Source organism: Phyllobates terribilis, unplaced genomic scaffold, assembly GCF_046119375.1.
Source record: "Phyllobates terribilis strain yellow unplaced genomic scaffold, ASM4611937v1 Scaffold_5__5_contigs__length_657084704, whole genome shotgun sequence".
Taxonomy (NCBI): domain Eukaryota; kingdom Metazoa; phylum Chordata; class Amphibia; order Anura; family Dendrobatidae; genus Phyllobates; species Phyllobates terribilis.
This window is the reverse complement of record NW_027362765.1, coordinates 601,209,004-601,221,120: the sequence shown is the minus strand read 5'-3', so window position 1 is coordinate 601,221,120 and position 12,117 is coordinate 601,209,004. Positions and strand designations below refer to the sequence as shown.

At 40.6% G+C, this 12,117-nt stretch overlaps 1 protein-coding gene across 1 annotated transcript in view; it reads right to left on the bottom strand.

Moving 5' to 3' along the window:
* POLR3A (RNA polymerase III subunit A) overlaps positions 1–12,117 on the bottom strand; it is a 104,682-nt gene that overhangs the window by 47,393 nt on the left and 45,172 nt on the right. Inside the window, exons 16-18 of the mRNA XM_073686033.1 lie at positions 11,330–11,502; positions 6,249–6,360; positions 535–653 (exon numbers count right to left, since the gene is read on the bottom strand). Coding sequence (XP_073542134.1) covers positions 535–653; positions 6,249–6,360; positions 11,330–11,502 — 404 coding nt within the window. The remainder of the gene's footprint in view (positions 1–534; positions 654–6,248; positions 6,361–11,329; positions 11,503–12,117) is intronic.

Sequence of the window (12,117 nt, the reverse complement as noted above, 5' to 3'; positions counted from 1 at the left end):
CGAGCAATTTGCCATGATGCAATAATCATCCCTCTTTTATCCCCTTCATGTTGGCTCACCTGATGTACCGGCAGAGTCTTCCCCCTCAGCACAGAACGCTGGGGTAGTGAGGGAGGCAGAGGAGCTAGGCGGCTCTGGTCCACTGTGCCTCCTTGGAGGAGGGAGTAGCCATATGATTATTCAGCCCTGTGCTCTGCCTACTTGGGGATAAGCTGGGAGATTATGTCATCCTTGTATCCCAGCTACAGAATAAGAAAATAAAGTAAACTAAAATAATGAAACCAGAGAAGCCGTGCAAAAGTAGGAAGGTCTGCTTCCCACAGGAACTAAACTAAACTGATCTAGCTCAGCACTTGCTTCCTAGTGACAGCAGCTATAACCCAAGGTCTCTGGGTCCCAAATAACACGGACAAGAATACATGTTCGCAAATCTTTAGGCAAGAAAGTGAACTTGTACCTGACAATTTTTAGATCATATTGATAAAAGAAAGCCTGCAAAAGTACTCATCAATAGAGCCGGGATTGGAAATTCACCTTTGAATGTTTCTCGAAATGTGGAAGAGATCGGTTCTCAAAGCCATCGGGAACACGAGAGCCGCTGATAGCCTGCTGACCCACACAAGCAATCATCTGGGAGATGTTAATAAACGAGCCTAAGGAAAAATGTAATAATTACATGTACTCAGATGTAACTCTCCCATTACCATAAGCACAGGTCAGATCTGCATATCGGTTATTTATGAAGTCAGACTACAGATTATGTGCAGGTTTTCATTCAGACAGATATTGTATCTACTAGGAACCTTTAAAGTCAAAATATATATGTTAAAATATAGGTTATAGAAATGAATAAGAATTAGCACTACTACCATAAACTGACACTGCAGCAGAATGAGGCATGTCAGTACACACCAGAAATAAAACTCATCAAAGAATGAGTATACATCCTGCGCTGGAGTCTATTAAAGTGCAAAATCATATAACAATAAAACAAAACGATAGACAACAACGTATGAACCCAGGGACGATAGGTACAAAGTTATGGCTGTGTGTGAGTGCTTGCAGAGTAAAGCATGCGAGTGTCAGTGTACACTGATCTTTGTGAATAATGATGGCGTGTAGATATTAAGCACACCAACCAGTCTATTCAATCTGGATAATAGCATCCCGAGTATCATAGTCCTTGATACATAGTAATGCAATGTTGTTAAGAATTCAATACCGTGAGAGCGCTTCGGCCTGTAGTGACTGTTCCAAGTTCACTAGAAGACAGCGTTTTTCGGTAGAAATATGGATTGATCGAACCAGCGTCCAACACGTTTTGAAAAGTAACACTTTTCTTCTTTGAGGATGAATCCCTATTCTTCCTCGGCGTCTTATATAGCTTTTAGCAGCTGTCTAATGATACACCTGCAGTGCTACTTATCAGCTGCACATTTTATCCCTACCCTCATAGTGTTGAAAAATATTACTAAATGAATGTGTGCATCTAATCTTATGGAAGCGACAAATAATATTTATTAGTAGTTCAATATAGAGTGCTCTTTTCATTTGTTACAAACACACTACTATAAAAAGAGCAAATTATTTTATTTCGCTATTTAACCCCTTAAACCCCGCGGGTGGTTTGCACGTTAATGACCGGGCCAATTTTTACAATTCTGACCACTGTCACTTTATGAGGTAATTACTCTGGAACGCTTCAACGGATCCCCCTGATTCTGAGATTGTTTTTTCGTGACATATTGTACTTCATGATTGTGGAAAAATTTCTTCGATATCACTTGCGTTTGTGAAAAAAATGGAAATTTGGCGAAAATTTTGAAAATTTTGCAATTTTCAAAATTTGAATTTTTAAGCCCTGAAATCAGAGCGATATGTCACACAAAAGAGTTAATAAATAACATTTCCCACATGTCTACTTTACATCAGCACAATTTTGGAACCAAAATTTTTTTTTGTTAGGGAGCTATAAGGGTTAAAAGTTGACCAGCGATTTCTCATTTTTCCAACAAAATTTACAAAACCATTTTTTTAGGGACCACATCACATTTGAAGTCACTTGGGGAGGTCTTTATGACAGAAAATACCCAAAAGTGACACCATTCTAAAAACTGCACCCCTCAAGGTGCTCAAAACCACATTCAAGAACTTTATTAACCCTTCAGGTGCTTCATAGGAATTTTTTGAATGTGGAAGAAAAAAATGAACATTTAACTTTTTTCACAAAAATGTTACTTTAGACCCCAATTTTTTTTATTTTCACAGGGGTAACAAGAAAAAATGGACCGCAAAATTTGTTGTGCAATTTCCCCTGGGCACGCAGATACCCAATATTTGGGCGCACTGTAGGGCTCGGAAGGGAAGGAGCGCCATTTGACTTTTTGATTGTAAAATTTGCTTGAATAATTAGCGGACACCATGTTGCGTTTAGAGAGCCCTTGTGTGCCAAAACATTGGAGCTCCCCCACAAGTGACCCCATTTTGGAAACTAGACCCCCCAAGGCACCTTTCTAGATGCATAGTGAGCACTTGGAACCCCCAGGTGCTTCACAAATTGATTCGTAATAATGAAAAAGTGAAAAAAAAAAACACTTTTTCATTTTTACGAATCAATTTGTGAAGCACCTAGGGGTTCCAAGTGCTCACTATGCATCTAGATAGGTGCCTTGGGGGGTCTAGTTTCCAAAATGGGGTCACTTGTGAGGGAGCTCCAATGTTTGGGCACACAGGGACTCTCTAAATGCAACATGGTATCCGCTAACAAATTGAATGGAAAATCGGCTCAAATTGTTAGCGGACACCACATTGCGTTTGGAGAGCCCCTCTGTGCCCAAACTTTGGAGCTCCCCCACAAGTGACCCCATTTTGGAAACTAGACCCCCCAAGGCACCTTTCCAGATGCATAGTGAGCACTTGGAACCCCCAGGTGCTTCACAAATTGATTCGTAATAATGAAAAAGTGAAAAAAAAAACACTTTTTCATTTTTATGAATCAATTTGTGAAGCACCTGGGGTTCCAAGTGCTCACTATGAATCTAGATAGGTGCCTTGGGGGGTCTAGCTTCCAAAATGGGGTCACTTGTGGGGGAGCTCCAATGTTTGGGCACACAGGGACTCTCCAAATGCAACATGATATCCACTAACAATTTGAGCCGACAATTTGTTAGCGGACACCATGTCGCGTTTGGAGAGCCCGTGATGTGCCTAAACAGTGGAGCTCCCCCACAAGTGACCCCATTTTGGAAACTATACCCCTCAAGGATTTTATTAAGGTGTATAGTGAACATTTTGAACCCAGAGGTACGGCACAGAATTTGTTTACATTAGGTCATCATATTGAATAAGTTGTCATTATACTTGAGCGCAAGTGCTCGCTACTTGAGTTTGCATCGGGTACTCAGGTATGCACCATGTACAGCGTGTGCTCGAGTGACATGCTCGAGTCCCTGCTCCGCATGTTTCACGGTTATTAGACACCCAAAAAAAAACATGCAGGGATCGCTCGTGCATGGCAGGCAATCCCCGTAAAGTTTTTTGGCCGCGAAGCATATGGGGCAGGGACTCGAGCATGTCACTCAAATACCCACGATACTCAATGCATACCAGAGCACCCGATGCAAACTCAAGTAGCGAGCACTTGCTCTCAACACTAGTCGCCATATCGTCATCTTTTTTTCTTACTTTTGAAAAAAATACCAACCCCAGCCCTAACCCCAGCACAACCCTAGCCCCAGCACAACCCTAGCCCCAGCACAACCCTAGCCCCAGCACAACCCTAGCCCCAGCACAACCCTAGCCCCAGCACAACCCTAGCCCCAGCACAACCCTAGCCCCAGCACAACCCTAGCCCCAGCACAACCCTAGCCCCAGCACAACCCTAGCCCCAGCACAACCCTAGCCCCAGCACAACCCTAGCCCCAGCACAACCCTAGCTCCAGCACAACCCTAGCCCCAAACCCAGCCCTAACCCTAGCCCAATCCTAACCCAAGAGTTTATTTTTGACGCCGTTCCTTGTGCGGTATAAGTGATTAGACGACTTTATTCTTCGGGTCGGTGTGATTACAGCAATGCCAGAATCATATGGGGTTTTTATGACTGACAGCTGTCACACACTAAAAGACGCATTTTTTGTAAAATCTAGTTTTTGCATCGCCATATTTTGAGAGCTATAATTTTTCCAGATTTTGGCAGACAGTCATATGACGGCTCGTTTTTTTGCAGGATGACTTGACGTTGTTATTGGTGCCATTTTCAGGCACGTGACATTTTTTGATCGCTTTCTATTCCGATTTTTGGGAGGCAGAACAAACAAAAACCAACAATTCAGGAATTGTTTTTTTTTTTTTTATTCTGTTCCGCGTGTGGTAAAATTGATGAGGTAGCTTTATTCTTCGGGTCAGTACGTTTACAGCGGTACCACATTTGTATCATTTTTCTATGTTTTGGCGCTTATACACAAAAGCTATTTTATAGAAAAAAATATTTTTTAGTATCGCTTTATTCTGAGAGCTATAACTTTTTTATTTTTCGGCTGATGGAGCTGTATGGCGGCTTGTTTTTTGCGGGACGAGATGACGTTTTCAGCGGTAGCATTTTTATTTATATGCGTCTTTTTGATCGCGTGTTATTCCACTTTTTGTTTGGCGGTATGGTGATAAAGCATTGTTTTTTGCTTGTTTTTTTTTTTTTTTTTTTTACCGTGTTCACTGAAGGGGTTAACTAGTGGGACAGTTTTATAGGTCAGGTTTTTCCGGACGCGGCGATACCAAATATGTGTACTTTTATTGTTTTTTTTTTTAAATTTTTTTATAATAATATTTATTGATGGGTACATTATATTTTTATTTTTGGTGTATTATTTTTTTTTTTTTCCCACTTTCACACAGTTTATACACTTTATTACTTTGTCCCACTCTGGGACTTTCACTTTTTTTTTTCTGATCGCCTGCATGGCACAGGAATGGAGCACCATCCCTATGCCATGAAGGCTGTCAGAAATGCACAGTGTGAAGATTGCTTGGAGATGCACTGCGCATGTCCAAGCAATCTTCCTGCTCTCTGGTGACCCGGATGTTGTCATGACGACATCGGGTCGTCATGGCAACACCCGGGAAGCCTTTGCAGACTGCGCTGGAAGCCGGAAGAGGAGGTGAGTATCGCCGATCACCTCCCCAATCGACTTCGATCGCAGCATCGCGGGGGTTAATGTGCTGGGAGCGGTGCAGGACCGCTCCCTGCACATAGTACCGGGTGTCAGCTGTGACAATCAGCTGACACCCGGCGGCGATCGCGCCCGCACAGCCTGTGTGCGCGCGCGATCGCGATGACGTACTAATACGGGTCTGGCTCTTAAGTCCCAGGGCACAGACGCGTATTAGTACGTCAGATGTTATTAAGGGGTTAAACCTTCAAGGGCGAATGAATTTACATAATGTGCATTGTTATACTAAGGTCTTCAAACATGCGGATGGTCACAAAAGAAAATAGCACTATATCTGTAACTATTAGTAAACATTATTTATGTCACTTTCATAAGATTAGAGGCCCACATCGGTTATATTTGTAGCCGACTATGAAGGTAGGGATAAAATGTCAGCCAATGGGGAGCACTGCAGGTGTATCATTATACAGCTGCTAATAGCCAAGGAAGAATAAAAGGAAAAGGGTTACTTTTCAAAATGCATTGGACAGTGGTTGATCCATCTGGACTTGTGTACTTCCAGGTGACGTCTCTGTACAACGCGGTCTTTGAAATTAGTGGAATTCAGAGAATGACTACAGGCCGGAGCAATCTCACAGTATTGGATTCCTATGGATCAAGGACTACGATACCCGGGACGGTATTAGCCAGAATGGACAGACGGGTTGGTGCGGTTATTGCCTACACACCATCATTTTATACAAAGATCAGTGAACACTGACACCCTGCATGTGTTACTTCGCAAGCACGCTCTCCCAGCCAGGACTTTGTGCCTAACGTCCCCTGATTCACACATTGTTATCCATTGTTCTGTTTCATTGTTGCATTTATTATAGTTTAGTATTTTAATAGACATCAGGGAAGGAAGTATAGACCTGCATACTGATCCTTTATTAAGACATACAAATATTATCTAGGTTAAAAAAAACCCACAAAACTTAAAATAAGGAATCCACTTTAAATATTGGTGAAAGTAATTCTGCTCAGTTGATTATAATGCATTAGTAATAGCAAGTAAGGGTTCATCTGTGTCATGTCACATACCTTTGGAGCCACATAAAGCCATAATCAGGGGGCTGTTGCTCTTGTCCAGTTCTCTCAGACAGGCACTGCCAGCATGGTCTCTGATCACGGACAGTTCACGCAGGATCAAGGCCTTATGAAAAAAAAAAATATATATATATATATATATATATATATATATATATATATATATATATATAGAAAGAATTAGAAAACAACACTACAGAGAAAATGCCGCTAGTTTTAAATCTCAAGAAACTGCATTTTTTTGTATAGTATGGCAGAATAAAAAGCTTCCAAATAGTCTCAGATAATTTTATAAATGGAAAAAAATAAATAAAAGCAAAAAAAAAAAAAAAAAAGTTTTAGATACGAATATAAGGATTTCAAGTATTAGAAGCTTGTACCCATAGATATTGAATAAAGCAAGGTAAAAAGACTGGTAGCAATAGAACCTCAATTTAGTATAAAGGGAGAAATAAACCCTTTCTGATTATCTGACAAATGAGAATGGCATATCACAAAACAGCTGTGGTTTGCATGGATGTGTGTGTGAGACATCTCTTAGGAAATATCAGTAATCGCTTCTCTTCTTCTCTTTACATTTCTCCCTTCTTCTCTCCACATGGTTTTATTGTACAGCTCCTCCTCGCCTTTCTTTTATCCCCGACCTCTGTCTCCAACAGCTCACACCACTACTGCACTTAACACACATTTTACTCACTTACAAGTGCTTCTCACTAAATTATAATATCAAAAAGTTAATTTATTTCAGTTCTTCAATACAAAAAGTGAAACTCATATTATATAGTCATTACAAACAGAGTGATCTATTTCAAGTGTTTATTTCTGTTAATGTTGATGATTATGGCTTACAGCCAATGAAAACACAAAAGTCATTATCTCAGTAAATTAGAATACTTTATAACAACAGCTTGAAAAATGTTTTTAAAATCCAAAATGTTGGCCTACTGAAATGTATGTTCAGTAAATGCACTCATTACTTGGTCGGTGCTCCTTTTGCATCAATTACTGCATCAATGCGGCGTGGCATGGAGGCGATCAGCCTGTGGCACTGCTGAGGTGTTATGGAAGCCCGGGTTGCTTTGATAGCAGCCTTCAGCTCGTCTGCATTGTTGGGTCTGGTGTCTCTCATCTTCCTCTTGACAATACCCCATAGATTCTCTATATAGGTTAAGGTCAGTTTGCTGGCCAATCAACAACATTTTGCCTAATCGGCAACTAGAACCCCAAACTAAAGCCCTAAAACTTAACTTTTATTAAAGTATATTAAAGTTTATAACTCTTCCAAGGATCGTGAAATTAAAATGTTAGCATAGGTACAGGCAGCAGAGAAAGGTCAGATATTATAATCTGCAATATTGCTTTTCCACTATGTGATTATCCGACCAACTCTCATTATCATACATTAGTGGCCGCGGACCACTTATCTCATGTTCACACTGCCTATCCTGATCATAAAATATAAGGTTAAAGCCTCCCCGACATGTTTCGCCTAACTGGCGTCATCAGGGGACAGAGGCTTAATGGCACCCAAAAACGCCATTCAAAGGCTTTTATCAACTCTGTTGTGGCTTAAGATCCAATAGGAGTTTGCTGGCCAATCAAGCACAGTGATACTGTTGTGTGTAAACCAGGTATTGGTACTTTTGGCAGTGTGGACAGGTGCCAAGTCCTGCTGGAGAATGACATTCCCATCTCCAAAAAGCTTGTCGGCAGAGGGAAGCATGAAGTGCGCTAAAATTTCGGGGTAGATGGCTGCACTGACTTTCATCTGGATAAAACACAGTGGACCTACACCAATAGATGACATGGCTCCTCAAACCATCACAGATTGTGGAAACTTCACACTAGACCTCAAGCAGCTTGGATTGTGTGCCTCTCCACTCTTCCTCCAGACTCTGGGACCTTGATTTCCAAATGAAAATTGGAACTCGGACATTGTGGAGTGTGTCAATGACTGCCTTCTGGACATCTGTCAAGTCAGCAGTCTTCCCATGATTGTGGAGCCTACTGAAACAGACTAAGGGACCTTTTTAAAAGCTTAGGAAGCCTTTGCAGGTGTTTTTTGTTAATTCTTTTAATTTACTGAGATAATGACTTTTGTGTTTTCATTGGCTGTAAGCCATAATCATCAACATTAACAGAAATAAACACTTGAAATAGATCACTCTGTTTGTAATGACTCTATATAATATATGGAGTTTCACTTTTTGTATTGAAGAACTGAAATAAATTAACTTTTTGATGATATTCTAATTTAGTGAGATGCACCTGTATATAGCGCCATTAATTCCACAGCGCTTTAAAGGCATCATCGGCACTGTCCCCATTGGGGTTCACAATCTAAACTCCCTATCAGTCTTTGGAGTGTGGGAGGGAAACCAGAGAACCCGGAGGAAACCTGCGCAAACACGGGGAGAACATACAAACTCCTTGCAACATTCCAACTTCTTAAGAAAGAGTTTGATTCCACTCTTCTTTACACATAACAAAAACTTTAAATTTTGTATTTTTTTAAAAATGATACATACATATATTTAATTTTTCATCTTTATGTATCTGTTTCAATTACATGCACTTTGATTATTGTTATGATTGTATAATGCTGAGTGCCCACTATGCGTTTTTCAAGCGTTTTTTCCGCGGAATTTCCATAGCGAAAACGCTTAAAAAACGCTTAGTAATACGTGCCCCATGGCCCCCCAATGATAATCTGCATGTGCTGTGCACATGCCGCAGAAATTTCCACTGCGGAATATCATTGCGGAAAAATACGCAGCATGTCCATTAATTTTGCGGACACGCAGCGTAATCGCCACCATTGACTTGCACTGGATCGCGTGACATCCGCATCCGCATGTACAGATGCAGTGATATCACAAGGTTCAATGTGCGGATGGTACCCAGGTCTGGAGGAGAGGAGACTCTCATCCAGACCTGGGTACCATAGAAACTGTAAAAAAAAAAAAAAGAATTTAAAATAAAAAATAAAGATTATACTTACCTTCTGATGTCCTCCCGGTGTTTTCTCCCCTCCGTCTGGTCTTCTGTATGGGTCGCGGTGTTGTGAAGTACCTGCCATGATGTCATTGAGTCATGTGACCTGACACATGACTCAATGACGTCACCGCAGGTCCTTCACACCACCGCGAGCCGCCCAAAACACCGGACGCAGCAGAGAAAACACCGGGAGGACATCGGAAGGTAAGTATAATCTTTTTTATTTTTTACCATTCTTATTCTTTTTTTTTTAAACTAACTTGGTCACACTACTATAAATCCATGCCGGTTGCATGGATTTATATAGTGTGAACAAATTGTCAAGCACTTTCCAAGTGATGCTAAAATCGCTTGGTTAAGCGCTTGATAACCCGCATGCAGAAATGCATGTGAAGAAAGCTTGACAAAAGCTTCTACCTGGCGGAAAAAACGCATGTAAAAATCGCATGCGTTTCTCCTGCCAGGGAGAAGCAGAAAAAATATGCAGCATTTCTGCATAGTGGGCACTTAGCCTTACTTTGCTTTCAACATTTCTATATCTGTTACAATGGTGTGGTATCATATGACCGCAAAGGTTTGTTACTGCATGCATTTTTTTTAATACATTGTCCATATATTCCCACACTTCTGAGTTGTATCTTATCACTGTGGTTTGGTCCTGATGAAGAGGTTTGAAAACCTTGAAAGGCATTGACATAATAAACCACATTCATGCTTCAACACCCAGTGTGGTTGTACTTTTGAACCTCAGGCAGCATGGATTCTGAACCACCATATTCCTCATTCATTGTCTGGTATTCCATTGGTGGTCCTGCAGCAGCCCTTACATGCTTCTATAGGAGTTGTGACTTTCACAACCCTAGCAGGTGACCGTACCTATAATAGTTTTCGCCTATTTTCACCACTTTGTTATCAGTTAAGACCCTAATTTGCACTTTTTGTCTCTTCAGTTTTACCTGTGCTTCAGTCAAGATTTCATACAGAGGAATAAAAGGAATGATCAGAAGAATTGTCCAAGAGCCAAAGACCACCTGTGATGAGCTAGAGAAAGACTTTGAAACAATTGTACCAGCTGATTCTAGGGAAACAATAAGTAATACACTTAATCTCCAAAAACCTAGATGGATGCTCTCCTCTCAAGATTCTATTGCTGAACAAAAAGCTTGTTCAAGTGCGTTTAAAATTAGATCAATAACATTTAGACAAGCGTGTGAAATACTGGGAGAATATAGTCTGGTCAGATGAGACCAAAATTGAACTCTTTGGATGCCATAATACACACTATGTTTGAAGCCAAAAGGCACTGCATATCACCCCAAAAACACCATACCAACAGTGAAGTTTGGAGATGGGAACATCATGGTGTGGGGCTGTGTTTCAGCATACAACACTGGCAAACGTCATATGATTGAAGGAAGGATGAATGGACAAATGTAGCGAAAAATTTTTGATAAAAAAAATCTGCCATCTACTCGGATGATGAATATGAAACAAAAGTGGACATTTCAGTAAGACAATGATCCCAAACACACAGCCAAGGAAATTCTCAATTTGTTTCCGAGAAAGAAAATAAAGCTGCTGGAATGGCCCAGCCAATCACCTGACATGAATCCAATAGAAAATTTCTGGAAGGAACTAAAGCTCATAGGAGGAGTCCACGGAACCTCCAGGATTTGATGAGTGTTTGTTTAGAACAATGGGCCAAAGTCGCACTTGAGCAATGCAAACGACTACTTTCTCCATACAGGAGGCGTCTTGAAGCAGTCATCACCAAGAAAGGCTTTTGAACGAAGTATTAAATGAATTTCAGTAAGCGTGTTCAATACTTTTTCCCTATGCCATTTCTCATTATTACACAAATTAATGTATGGTCATCTATAGTTTTATTTAATTGCCTGTGTGGATTGGATGGATTGTTACTGACATGTGGTAACAATTTCATGGCAATAGCACCTTTCGGAATATATTTAAAAAATTGGTGATTTCACTCACTGTGTATTTACTTACATACACATACATATATATGTATGTGTGTGTAGAGATAGATATACACAGACACACATTTTTTCTTATATTACCTCCAATGTCTCTTCTGCACTACACCCAGGTTGCTGCTGTAACTTTCCGGTATTTAGAGCTTCAATGTACTCATCGCACTTCTTGTACCCCGCATCCAACAGATCCTGTTTGGCCTTTAAGAGTCCTTGTCCTGGAGTGACATCTCCAATGCCAATGGAAAAACCTCTGTTTGCTGAATAAGGGAAGAGAATATGGGGGACATATTAAGAATGAATTCATAAGTCGTTAAAACAATCCACCATTAACCCCTTAATGACCAGGCCACTTTTTGAAATCTGACCAGTGTCACTTTATGTGTTAACAGCTCTGGAACACTTCAACGGATCCCAGTGATATGTAGCAGTAATTTTTTATTTTTTCAAGGAAATTTATAAAATAATTTTTTTTAAGGTACCTGTAAAGTTTTGAGGTGACTTTGGGGGACATATATTGGAAAACACCTAGAAACTAATACCATTTTAAGAACAGCACCCCGTAACATATTGAACTCTGCTGTCAAGTGGTTTATTAACCCTTCAGGCGATTTTCAGGAATGAATGCAAAGTGGCATGACAGGAAAGCAAACATTTCTTTTTGCCACCTAAATGTTGCTAACTTCTGAATAGGTCACTATATCTTGCAGAATCTAAGGCTGTTATTTGGCAGTGAACTGCCATCTGGATCACACAATCATGATGGCAAAGTGCCGATTGGATTAAAGAGGGAGCCCCCACACTCTGTTAACCATTTAGATGCTGTGTCTACGGGGTTTATTGGCTACAGTGTCAAACCCAATCGTGACGGATGC